Source organism: Corythoichthys intestinalis, chromosome 10 (assembly GCF_030265065.1).
Source record: "Corythoichthys intestinalis isolate RoL2023-P3 chromosome 10, ASM3026506v1, whole genome shotgun sequence".
In the NCBI taxonomy this organism is placed as follows: Eukaryota; Metazoa; Chordata; class Actinopteri; order Syngnathiformes; family Syngnathidae; genus Corythoichthys; species Corythoichthys intestinalis.
This window is the reverse complement of record NC_080404.1, coordinates 51,291,662-51,305,676: the sequence shown is the minus strand read 5'-3', so window position 1 is coordinate 51,305,676 and position 14,015 is coordinate 51,291,662. Positions and strand designations below refer to the sequence as shown.

At 40.3% G+C, this 14,015-nt stretch overlaps 1 protein-coding gene across 2 annotated transcripts in view; it reads right to left on the bottom strand.

Moving 5' to 3' along the window:
• spock2 (SPARC (osteonectin), cwcv and kazal like domains proteoglycan 2) overlaps nt 1-14,015 on the bottom strand; it is a 106,218-nt gene that overhangs the window by 15,641 nt on the left and 76,562 nt on the right. For both annotated transcript variants that reach the window (XM_057848190.1, XM_057848191.1), the window contains 4 exons: nt 6,199-6,313; nt 5,965-6,070; nt 248-359; nt 42-176 (listed from right to left, as the gene is read on the bottom strand). In XM_057848190.1, coding sequence (XP_057704173.1) covers nt 42-176; nt 248-359; nt 5,965-6,070; nt 6,199-6,313 — 468 coding nt within the window. The remainder of the gene's footprint in view (nt 1-41; nt 177-247; nt 360-5,964; nt 6,071-6,198; nt 6,314-14,015) is intronic.

Below are 14,015 nucleotides of genomic sequence, written 5' to 3'. Positions count from 1 at the left end.
ATAACAGCAGCAGTAACAGTATTTCTAACAGTTGCTCCAACCTGATGCAGTGTTGGCCACGGTGCTTTTGGCCCCTGGCTTGCTGTTATTGTTCTGCTTGGCATTGCTCTGAAGCAGTTGGAACCAGTCCCGAAGACGCTCGCCAAGATCAGCCAGATCCTGTCCGGTGCAACTCTCTGCGGGCAAGTCCATCTTTATAACACCCTCTCATACTCATGTTTACATTCAACACTCTGCTGAATCTTACCACGTTTTGTCTCCTGCTTGGCAGCGGGGGCGACGGTTGAACACGGACAGAGACCTGAGCACTTGAGGGTCAGTTCCTTCCCCGTGAGACACGCCTGCTGCTCCAGCTTGCACTGCAACACAAATGCATTTACTCACATACATACCTGCGACAAGGACATGTGAAGGTGAAGCCAAATGACTTATTGCAGGAACGCGGATCAAATATTCATGAGGGGAGCATCTGTATGTTTTTGTTCCTGTGCAAGTCTTGCACAAGGTCAGTATGTGAGGGACAAAATAATAAATCAATGAAACACCCTCTTCTAACCCATATTGGTCCTTCTAATTCCATAGTCTTTTTGCCCCACCTTGAGAGTGTCCCCTTAGTGCAAAGATTGTGATGCATGCCCAACAGTGTTCTTTTCACACCGTTAGTCACTATATGGTGGTTTAGAGTAACTTATCTCAGGAAATAAAAGGAAAAAAATCTCGGTTGAGTCCACATCAAAGTCTGCGCTCACTTTGAACAGACAGTCTTTGATACATCAAAATAGCAAATGACTGTGGTTTTCATTTGACTAAATTCTTTCTCGTTTTTCAGAACCATTAATGATGCAATAAATAAAATGATGAGGTGACTAAGCAGTTTTACACACGGGGCAGAAATGAATCTTGGTGGCTGATCAGTTGCTTCAAAAAACAAGCCAACACATGATTTGCTTTAATGGGTCATGATAAATGATGTGGGGGTCCGGATCTGGCCTTGGATTTGATATGTATAGGCATAGACTTCATATTGATATTGATGGGACAAAATTCCCCAGACACTGTGCCACGCCTTCAAGTAGGGGGCCGTCCCACACTCCGCTTCAGTCAGTCACAGGTATTCTCAAACACATGCAGTGATCCAACGCCAGATTTAGGTTGAAAAAGTACGAAAGCTGTACCGCATACAAACAGGAAGGATTGTCTCAGGAGTGATTTGTTCGAGGATTCAAGGTAATTATTACATTTTGAAACGTGAAAAAACTCAACGGGAGTAATGAATCGCTACCGCACCGGCGTCATAATTCACAATATTTACGTCAAATAAATACTAACTGCCCAGTTTTTTTTTTTTTTTTTTTTTTTGCTTTTAACCAAGAATCGAGTGTTTTACATCCATATCTATAAATAATTCAGGGATTTAAGCATTTATTTACAAGAATTTTCAACGTAAAAAGCCCTTTGTGGTGATAAGGCGGCGCCACAGTGACTTAAAGACCAGCAGCACATTCGAAATATTTACGTAAAATAAATGCTAACTGCCCGTTTTTGTTTTTTGTTTTTTCCGTTTTTTGTGCTTTCAACCAACAATCGAGACTGTTTTACGTCAATATCTATAGCGAATTCAGGGACTTAAGCATTTATTCACAAGAATTTCAATGTAAAAAGCGCTTTGTGGTGATAAGGCGGCGCCACAGTGGCTTATAGACTTGCAGCACATTCAACATATTTATGTAAAATAAATGCTAACTGCCCTTTTTTTTTTGGTTTTTTTGCTTTTAACCAATAATCAAGACTGTTTTACGTCAATATCTATAGAGAATTCAGGGACTTGAGCATTTATTCACAAGAATTTCAATGTAAAAAGCTCTTTGTGGTGACTAGGCTGCGCCACAGTGGCTTATAGACTAGCAGCACATTCAGCATATTTACGTAAAATAAATGCTAACTGCCTTTTTTTTTTTTTTTTTTTTTTTTTTTTTTTTTTTTTTTTTTGCTTTTAACCAATAATCAAGACTGTTTTACGTCCATACCCAGTGGCGGACTTGGCAATTTGGGGGCCTAAGGCGAACATATCCAGGAGCCCTCTTCTTGGGTCAGGGGTTAAAAAGGTGAGAAGGGTGTGGAGGAAATATGTTCCGGTACACTAAGGCTGTCCTAAACGACAAATTTTCTCCTGATTAGTCAGCCGACTAGTTTTACGATTAGTCGACTAATCTAATAATTTTCGTTTTTTTACTAAATTAGCAATGACATTTTTGTTGACGCTAATTAATTCACAAAACCATTTTGGATACTTAAATTCTTTAATAAAGTACAAATAATGTAAATAAGAATAATTAAAAATAATGAGGTTAAATGCTGATAGGATTTACTAGTGCAAAAGAAGGGAAAGTAAACAGATTCAGAACACTGACTTTGTCTTTCCAACATTATTCAAAGCAATTCTTAAAAAAAATTCTAGCATTATTATTATAGTATACTATAGTAGTATAATAATTATTCATTGCCAATCATAGTGTCATTTGAAAGCTATTCTTAGTGTAGAATCTTTATTCTGTAGTATTCACTCAACATATTATAATATTAATTCTGAAGTATGTGGGATTAACTCCAGAAATTGTTATTTATATGACGAACATGACGTGCTTTTAGTTTGAAATGTTCACCTGAGGTACGTTCGCTAAACTGCTAATCGAAAGCTTTACACTCCGTGAAAAACATTCTTCGTCATTGCTTGTGGTGTCACTAATAGATTTATTTTTTTTTCGTTAGCAAATGCTGTTATTGTTGAGTGTTATTGTATGACTGATTGGAACTGTACTGCATTGTTTCGCCACAGAGTGTGCTGTCGTGTATTTTATGTTCGTTGTGAAGAAGAAGAAGAAAGTTCAAAGAGGCATTAGTGGCCTGTTCTCAACCTCTCCCTCACTGCACTTTCACTCTCATGGAGAGCACGTTTGCTCATGTGTTCGAAATAAACGATAGCCGACGTGCAAAGTAGCAACTGAACTGTAAAAATAGCGAGCTTAGTGGTGTGAAAACCGCGGGAGAGCTAATTGAAGCAAACGAACAGCTAAGCAGAGCTAAGCGATGCTAAACGGAGCTAAGCTAAGCTAAACGGCGCTAAATGAAGCTAAGCGACTGATACTCAGTACTTCGTCGTGGAACAGTCCATTGTAGTGCATGTGTGTGTGTGTGTGGGGGGGGGGGGGGTAATATAAATGCAGCATTCAAGTGGCTTTCTTTTTTGTTTTGTTATTTGTTTGTTTGATATGCTGACAAAATTACACATGACGAATAGTTGGGGGTGCTGCTGGCTCCGGTGGCCCAAGCCCTTGCTCGTTGGGGCAAGGGCAGCTGGTTGGGGGCCCCCAACTGGTTGGGGGCCTAAGGCGATCACCTACTTCGCCTGAATAGTAGATCCGCTTATGTCCATACCTATAAAGAATTTAGGGATTTAAGCATTTATTCATAAGAATTTTCAAAGGAAAAAGCTCTTTGTCTGCATTTCCACTCTGTCAGCTATGACGGAGATAGACCGTCAATATATTCTGAAGTCTATGGTATAGGTTAAAGCCATGGTTCTACAGCTAGTACTACCTCAAAAAATACGTGAGCACCATCTGGACCAACATGAACTAATTGGCTGCCATTGGTGGGGCTAGATGTTCAATGCATTCTGTGAGGACTGTCAGCATTAATGGCACTGAAACATTATAATTCACTGCGATTCCTCACTGTTAACGTTAATATCAGACACTTATATTACAATATCAGAATGATATAGATTTGTAACATTTTAGTCACCTAGTTGAGCAGTAAAAGGACAAAATACATATGTGTATGTGGATATTAAAAATACCACTCTAAACTACAATCCCAATAATAAAATAGATATAAAAATCAGGGATGTCCCGATCCGGTCACGTGATCGGAAATCGGGCTGATCGGGCAATTTTTCAGAGGGTTGGCTTCAGGTGAAAAGGATTGGGTTTTTTAATTTATGCTATATGCAATTTAAAAACAAAAAACTATTGTGTTGGCTAAAGCTGCCATGGTTTAGAGTCAGTTAACATTTTGCAGTATGTCACTGCCACCTTGTGGTCATAATAATTCACTGCATACACCGTGTGACACAATTTGGAACACATGCTCATTCACTTTTACAGTACACAGGCTGTCCGTCACATTGACACTGTTGAGTGCTTTCTCTTACATTTCTGCCTTGGAAACTATAGGTCTGTACTAAGTACTGTAATTTTCGGACTATAAGCTGCTACTTTTTTTCTTCATTTTTAATTCTGCGGCTTATAGTCCTGTGCGGCTTATTTGTTGATTCATTTGTGTTAATAGGTAACACTTTATTTGACAGCGGCATCATAACACTGTCATAAGACTGTCATAATTACGACATGACACTATCATGTGCATTACTCAATGCTTATGACAGATGTCATTAAGTGTCATCGGCAAATTGTGTCACTAATTCAATTTATGTCCAACTTGGCTCTTTTACATCTATTCAAAAGTGTTATAATTTGCCAGATAACTCTAAATGACATCTGGTATAAGCATTCATAAATGCTCATGACAGTGTCATGTCATAATTATGACTGTCTAATGACAGTCATATTGCGCCACTATCAAATAAAGTGTTACCAAATACCATAACTTGCAATTAATAAAACAACTAGAAGAGTAACTGAAGAAATAATTAGCACAGAACATGAATTTTGATTGCTATTTATATCTGTAGTGTCGCACTGCATGCTAGGAGGCATGTTGGACAACAGTGTTGACAGCAGGTGGCAGCAGAGGTTGACTGTCTCCGCTAAGGGAGCAGTGATGCCCTAATGAAGCTTCTTGAAGCAATGAGGCTTTGCCGCAAATTTGCGATATCTACAAGTTGATCCTCCTGTTGCACAGACATGCTTGAATCACTTGGTTTATTCACAAACGGGTCACGAATCCACTCCTTCGCCGTTGGTGGGTCTTCGAGGTTGTAGGCTCGTCAGATGCCCTTTTCGCTGTGAAAATATCTCCAAATACGTCTGTTTTCCAGTCATCTTCGCTCGTGTGGGGACTTATTATTTCCGGGAACAAATGTGCTGCGCCCGCGGCCTAGCAATGCGTTATTATCGAGGACAAGCGCACATAGATATATTATATACACAAACAAGATGTACTGATAGCAGTCCAATCAATGGATTTCTATGACGACATTCTAATCTATCCCGTTGTATTATATCTAGAGTAGACAGGGATATTGGTGTGTTAAACAGGGGCACAGGGTTAATTCGGTCAGAATGCGGTCGTTATTAAATTATTATTTCTGTGCGGCAAATGTGCACCGGAACCGGTCCGTGGTCCGGCAGATGGGCTAGAGTGTAGTTTTGAGCATGGACTACGGTTTTGAAGTTAACGGTTTCACTCGCTCGTTGACAGACCCCCCCCCCCCCCCCCCACCCCATTTTTTTCTCCTCGGATTTACATGATTCAGAAGAATGACCCATTTTGATTTCAAAATGGCGAAATTTCGCCGAAAGGTGGCAAGTTTGCATGCCTGTTATCTATGACCAAATGCCGTTTTCGTGTCAGATTTGGTGGGTAGCGGCTTATAGTCAGGTGCGCCTTATAGTGCGAAAATTACGGTATTTTACATCGGTGCAAAAATATGTGATCGGGACATCCCTTAGAAAAATAATAATTCCATTCTAAAATATGTTTTATACATCTCTCATATTAGATTAGGCAGTGCACTGATGAAGCTTCCAGTGAAAATCACATGGCAATTAACATTTTGTTTTACTTGAGTTCCAAGACATTAAAACGTCATTACATGATACCTGGTTTGGATTCGTCCAAAAGACAACATTGAATTTGATATTCATTGCATCATGCCGAAAAACTATCAATCACTGTCAATATTATCTGTGTGTGTGTCTTCAATGTCATGTGTCAGGATACCCTTGAAGCGTAATTGTGTCCGTCAGATCCGCACACAGGCCCAGTGGAGGAGATTGGACATGGCTGGCAGTTGCCATCAGAGGACCTGAGAGCAGGCTGTTTGAGTCTATAGCGCAGAGCAAAACGCAACATGAGCTACAAGCTTGCAACATTGTTGTTACTGTGTGACCTCGTTCGGAATGCCTATTGCTGATATTCTACCACACTCAGCATGTTTCACAGTGACATACTCACCTATGCTCAAGTTTCTTGCGGTTGATGCACACAGCTCTCTGGTAGCCCTGAGCGATACAGACCTTGTGCCTGCTGCACTTAACCTTTTGACAGGGGTCCTTGGTGGTGTCCACGTCTAGGAAAACAATAAGACTATGTTTAGACCACAGGGCTTAATCCACAAATCCAATTTTTTTTTTTTTTTTTTTTTTTGGACCCCTGCAATTCTGTCAGATAATGCTCAATTTCTCCTCGCTTTGGTAGTAATATCTTCATTTATTTTGCTTGCAATAAAAAAAAAAACACACAAAAGAAAATGGGGAAAAAAATATGAAAACATCATTTTACAAAAAAACTCCAAAAATGGGCCGGACAAAAGTACTTTGTTGGCAATCTTTGAAAAAATCATGTTATTCCCTGGTTAAGATGTGTTTTGTAGCTTCTAATATATATATATATACATATATATTTTTTTTAAATAATATTGGACTTTAATGGAAAAAAAGGGGAAAATCCAATACAAGTGCATTTATTCTGTGGGGAAAAAATCCCACATAAAGAAATAATTATTTGACATCAAATAATGTGTGTCACAATTATTAGCACCCCTGGTGTTAATACTTTTTACAACCCCCTTTTGCCAACAAAACAGCGCCTGATCTTCTCCTATAATGTTTCATAAGCTCGATTTTGTGTCTGGTGAACCATTTCTGTGTAGATTTGGCCATATGTTTAGGGTCATTGTCTTGCTGAAAGACCCAGTGACGACCCATCTTCAGCTTTCGGGCAGAGGGCAACAGATTTTGATTTAAAATGTCCTGGTATTTCAAAGCATTCATGATGCCATGCACCCTAACAAGGTTCCCAGGGCCTTTGGAAGCGAAACAGCCCCACAGCATCACTGACCCACCCCCATACTTCACAGTGGGTATGAGGTGCTTTTCAGCATGCGCATCTTTCGTGGCACGCCAGACCCACTTAGAGTGTTTGTTGCCAAAAAGCTCAATCTTGGTGTCATCTGACCAAAGCACACGGTCCCAGGCTTCAACTGGGAAAGCACACGGTCCCAGGCTTCAACTGGGACCGTGTGAAAGTCATTTATTTAAGCCTGAGAGGAGCTAATAGCTGGGGGTACATCAATAATCGGTTTATAATCGAATCGTAGCCTCTGAATCGTAATTGAATCGTTAGGTGCCCAAAGATTCCCACCTCTAGTAAATACGTTAGCATTCGTAGCATTTACGCTAGCGGACTTTTGCTAGGCAAATAAAGCTAATTTAATCTTCTAAATTTACATTTTGATCAGACGAGATGGACGTTTGAACACCAATTGTTTTGTGTCAGGTGTTTTATTGTTAAAAAATATGTGTGTCGTTTTGAACATTAGTGTACAAATGTGTGCTACAGCTCTATAAATTGTCAAAAGTAAAGGAAAAAGCTATAAAAACCATAGTTGCCTTGTTTGCTGTTTGTCAAGCTGAATAACTTCACATTTAGTGAGGACAGAACACGTCAAGTTAATAAAGTTAAAAATAAGATATTGTGTGGTACAATAAGGTAGCGCTTACACAGCTTTAAAAAAATGACTGGAGACAATGGCGGACGAGACTCCGGATCATAAAATCGAATTCTTGTAAGTCGAGTCTGTTGTAACCTGGGGACTACATGTATTGAAAAACATGAGTTTCTACCACTTTAGAAGCGAGCTTGGATATAACAAGTATTTGCATCCATGCCGTGAACAGTTGAAAAATGAAAACATTAGTAAATAAATCTGTGTCTGTTTTTGCCAAATGCAGTGTTGGGAGCACACAAGCAGCATAAGGTATCTGCCTGAGCCTCATGTTAACTTAACAGGCTTCCGCGGATTAAAGCAGTGGCGGGTGATGATGACGTTTCCATAGCAACAGGCTTTCGGCAGTTCTGGGAATCATTTCTGGGTTGACTATGATTTGTGGCTCTATCTAGTTTGTTTGTGAGAATTGGCTGACTCGCTGTGCAGTCATTTTAGCGTGGCTGTCTTCGAACACTTCTTCATTACATGGTGATTCTTTCATCAATGCTGCTTTCTTTGCTGTTCTACCTTAACTCCACACAAAAATCCCCAAAATTTGAATTTCCAAAATCCCGTCAAAGTTGATTTACTTGGCTTTCCATTGCTGACTTTTCACATCATCGCCTATAGAAGCATTAAACTAATGCTCAAATTGTCAGAGACCCTCAACTACTGTAAATATGTGGTTTGATACTATCTAGTTCTGATTGAAGATGTGAAAGTAGAGCTCAGGCCACCTGCTCATCACAGACCTTGCTGTCATCTGTACACACTCAAACATAATCAGTCTTACTGTATCTCGGAAGTAACCTCGAATTGCCTGCACTTGTAAGAAGGACGTGGCAGCAGTTGTCACCCACTCTCACTCACTCATTGCAAGGAAGTTCCTGGTTGCCAAGGTAACTGCCCTTATACCATCTGACATTTTAAATGTCATCCTCATCTGTCCCCAGCTTATCCCCATCGATTTATCCGTCCATCAAAAAATATCCATCTCAATATAAAACAATGTGGTTTATATGCAGTCATGTGAAAAAAATTAAGGACACCTTATCTTTGTGATTTCTAACATATTAGGTCATATAGATATTTAATATAAATTTTAACAATCTTGAGGGATTGACGTAATAGAGCTAAAAAATTAACACGGAATTTTTTTTTTAATAACTTTCTGTAAAATGTAATTTTAAATAAATGCAATTTCTGTTGAGGAATGAATTAAATCACCCCCGCTTAAAATGGCTAAAATCAGGTGCACATATTTCGAACATTATTACCCAGTGTTTTGAAGGAGGCTTGCCCTATTTAAACCTCACATTTAGTTTGGTGTGCCCCTGATTGTTGAAGTGAGAGAAAACACCATGATGAGATCAAAGGTGCCATCTGAGGCCTTTAGAATGAAGATGTCCCCAAACTTTTTTCTGCGAGGGCCACATAACTTTTCCCTTCTCTGATGAGGGGCCGGGTCCATTTGTAACAGAAAAATTGTGACAGTTGCAGCAGTGCCTAAATGTAAAAATGTAATGTTTTTCAGAAAGCCACAATCAAATAACCCTTTCTGGATTCTTCACGAAACAAAAGTAAATAAAATAAAAATAATTATAATTAGGGCTGTCAATCGATTAAAAATTTTAATCTAGTTAATCACAGCTTAAAAATTAATTAATCGCAATTCAAACCATCTATAAAATATGCCATATTTTTCTGTAAATTATTTTTGGAATGGAAAGACAAGGCACAAGACGGATATATACATTCAACATACTGTACATAAGTACTGTATTTGTTTAATATAACAATAAATCAACAAGATGGCATTAACATTAACATTCTGTTAAAGCGATCCATGGATAGAAGGACTTGTAGTTATTAAAAGATAAATGTTAGTACAAGTTATAGAAATTTTATATTAAAACCCCTCTTAATGTTTTCATTTTAATAAAATTTGTAAAATTTTCAATCAAAAAATAAACTAGTAGCTCGCCATTGTTGATGTCAATAATTACACAATGCTCATTATGCTGAAACCCATAAAATCAGTCGCACCCAAGCGCCAGCAGAGGGCGACAAAACACCAAAAAACACAAGTAAGAAGTGGACATGACACAGTGTTGTCATTTTAATCTGTTTGAGCGGGGCATGTGCGTTAATTGCGTCAAATATTTTAACGTGATTGATTAAAAAAATTAATTACCACCCGTTAACGCGATAGTTTTCACAGCCCTAAATATAATATAATATTATAGTAAATAATAATAACACTATTAATTAAATGGATAATAACCAAATAACTCTCTGTGGGTTCTTCACAGAAAAAAAGCCAGGAAATAAATAACACTATTGGGGGAAAAAAAAAAAAAAAATTGGGGCCGGACCAAATGTGGAGGCGGGCCGGTTTGGGGACCCCTGTTGTAGACGATTATGAATCTGGTAAGGGATTTCAAAAGATCTCAAAAGAATATAAAATCAGCCATTCCACTGTCCGGAAAATAATCTGCAAGTGGAGGACATTCAAAACAACTGCCAACATGCCCAGGTCTGGCCGTCCATGCAAGTTCACCCCGAGAGCAGACCGCAAGACGCTAAAAAAATTCTCCAAAAAAGCCTAAAATGTCATCACGGGACCTACAGCAGGCTCTTGCTACTGTGTACGTGAAAGTGCATGCCTCTACAATCAGAAAGAGACTTCACAAGTTTAACCTTCATGGGAGGCATGCAAGGAGGAAACCTTTGCTCTCCAAGAAGAACGTGAAGGCCAGACTAAAGTTTGCCAGAGTGAATGTAGACAAAGACCAAGACTTCTGAAATAATGTTCTTTGGACAGATGAATCTTAAATTGAATTATTTGGGACATGTTTGGCGTAAACCCAATACAGAATTCCAGGAAAAGAACTTCATACCAACTGTGAAGTATTGCTGCAGCAGGATTTAGCCAGCTCACCATCATAGAATCCACATGAATTCTATCGTGTATCAGAGGGTGCTTGAGGAACATGTGAGATCATCTTCAGATTCAGAGATTTATTTGGCATTGAAACCAGCTCTCACAAGATGACGACAGATGCAACGAAATTCCATTTGATGAGTGAGCATTGGGCCGCTGCAGACTTTGTTCCACGCCGCCACTCCTCTCATTTTCAGAAATTACAGAGCAAGTTCCAAGTAGACACACATATATCATACAACATAGCATGGGTATGACACGACGCACAGGTCACGTGCAGGGATTTTTTGAACGAAAAAGAAGGATGACTACCAGTCGTGGATGGAGGAAAAGGGGGAATCAGTGTAAGTGAGAAAAAGGCGGTGGCGGACTGAAGGAGGGGGGGGTTGTGTGTGAGTGTGTATATGCGCAAGTGTATCAGTATTTGTACGTGTCTGTAGACAAAATAAGAGTCGCAGAGCCCTGCGACCGGCTTGGGAAGAGATCAAGGACAAAAGATGGGGCCATCTGCACGGCTCTCCCCAGCAGAAGGGAATGGTGGGGGAAGATAAGGGTGTTTGGGAAAGGAAAATTATAATCAAATTAAGTCGAATAAGTAATTTAATATGTCCAAATACTGTTGGTCTTCAGTCAAAGTCACGCTCCTCATGGCGTAGGCGAGATCTCCGCTCCCTTAAGTCATTGCCAGTAGTCGCGGTCTGCCTCGACAGTTCAGTCACCTGCACCGACAGTTCCGTCACCTGGTGCAAGATAGCATCCACTTTCCTCCATCCGCCCTCGGACCGAACCGTGAGTCCACAGAGCCCGTTCTCAATCCGAGCCTTGACGCGATCTTCCAATGCCTTGGATCACACCATTTGATCCGTGGTCAATTTGTTGATTTCCTTGAAAGCTGCCGTCTTGGAAACTTTCCGGTACAGCAGGCCTAAGCCAAGCAGAAAGAATCCCACAACCGTCATGCCAAACAGCCAAATATCCTCGATATCTTCCACGGACAGGACAATAAGACACGCTGGTTTCCAGTGATCCTATGAATCTCTCACATAACCAGCGGCGAAGGTGCCGTCCGGGCAAGACGGCTCTCCTGGCACACTGTGTCTTGTTGAAAAAATGTTGTCAATTGTGCTGCTAGACCAACTAATCAGATCCATTTTTGTAAGAGAGACCAGCGCGGTTGATCCACAGAGGAAATACAAAAAAAGCAGACAGACTGACTGACTGACAAAGATGAAGATACAGTGGGGAGAACAAGTATTTGATACACTGCCGATTTTGCTGGTTTTCCCACTTGCAAAGCATGTAGAGGTCTATAATTTGTATCATAAGTTCTCTTCAACTGTGAGGGACGTAATCTAATACAAAAAAACAGAAAATCACGTTGTATGATTTTTAAATAATAAATTTGAATTTAATTGCATGAAATAAGTATTTGATACATCACAAAAATCGAACTTAATATTTGGTACAGAAACCTTTGTTTGCTATTACAGATACCAAACGTTTCCTGTAGTCCTTGACAAGGTTTGCACACACTGCAGCAGGGATTTTGGCCCACTCCTCCATGCAGATCTTCTCCAGAGCCTTCAGGTTTCAGGGCTGCTGCCGGGCAACACGGACTGTCAGCTCCCTCCATAGATTTTCTATCGGGTTCAGATCTGGTGACTGGCTAGGCCACTCCAGGACCTTAAGATGCTTCTCACGGAGCCACTCTTTAGTTGCCTTGGCTGTGTGCTTTGGGTCGCTGTCATGCTGGAAGACCCAGCCACGACCCATCTTCAGGGCTCTCACTGAAGGAAGGAGGTTGTCAGCCAAGATCTGGCGATACATAGCCCCATCCATCCTCCCCTCAATACGGTGCAGTCGTCCTGTACCCTTGGCAGAGAAGCAGCCCCAAAAAATGATGTTCCTCCTCCATGTTTCACGGTTGGGATGGTGTTCTTGGGGTTGTACTCATCTTTCTTTTTCCTCCAAACACGAAGAGCCGAGTTTAGACCAAAAAGTTCAATTTTGGTCTCATCCGACCACATGACCTTCTCCCATTGCTCCTATGGATCATCCAGATGGTCAGTGGCAAACTTCAGACGTGTCTGGACATCCACTGGCTTCAGCAGCGGGACCTTGCGTGAGCTGTAGGATTTTAATCCATGACGGCGTAATGTGTTTCCGATGGTTTTCTTCGAGACTGTGGTTCCAGCTCTCTTCAGGTCATTGACCAGGTCCTGCCATGTAGTTCTGGGCTGATCCTTCACCTTCCTCATGATCAGTGATGCCCCACGAAGTGAGATCTTGCACGGAACCCCAGAACAAGGCAGATTGACCGTCAACTTGAACTTTTTCCATTTTCTAATAATCGGTCCAACAGTTGTTACCTTCTCACCAAGCTGCTTGCTTATTTTCCTGTAGCCCATCCCAGCCTTGCGCAGGTCTATTATTTTATCGCTGATGTCCTTACACAGCTCTTTGATCTTGGCCATTGTGGAGAGGTTGGTGTTTGTTTGTTTGAGCATGGTGTCTTTTATACAGGTAACAAGTTCAAACAGGTGCAGTTACTTCCGGTAATGAGTGGAGAACAGGAGGGGTTCTTAAAAAAGAACTAAGAGCCGAAATATACTAGTTGGTAATGTATGAAATACTTATTTCATGCAGTTAAATACAAATTTACTATTTAAAAATTATACAATGTGATTTTCTGGATTTTTGTATTAGATTCCGTCCCTCACAGTTGAAGAGAACAAATTACAGACCTCTACATGGCTTGCAAGTGGGAAAACCAGCAAAATCGGCAGTGTATCAAATACTTGTTCTCCCCACTGTAACAGCAAGCAGTAAATCCACCATGGACTGACTGATAAGGAAGAAATTGAGAGTCCTGGAAAGGCCGAGTCTTAGCCCAGATCCTAATCCCATTGAGATGCCTTGGGGTGACTTAAAACGAGCTGTACATGCAATGCAAGAAACCCCTCAAACATCTCACAGCTGAAAGTATTCTGCGTTGAGGAGTGGGGCAGACTGTCTTCAGACCGACGCAAAAACTGGTAGATGGCTACATAAAGCGTCTCACTGACGTTATTTCAGCCAAAGGGGGTAACGCTAGCTATTAAGTGGTAGGGTGTCCCAACTTTTTCCTCAGTTAGAATATGCATTTTTGTTGATACATTTGGTTTAATGAGTAAAACAATGTTAATTTTCGCTGTTTACCTGCAATTAAATCACTTTCTTTTCCAGAGATAAAAAAAAAATAAGATCAGACATTGATATGAAAAAAATTCTTAATGAAGAGCTAAATACGAGGGGTATTCAAAAAGTAATGCACCCAACTTTATTATGTACAAATTATAA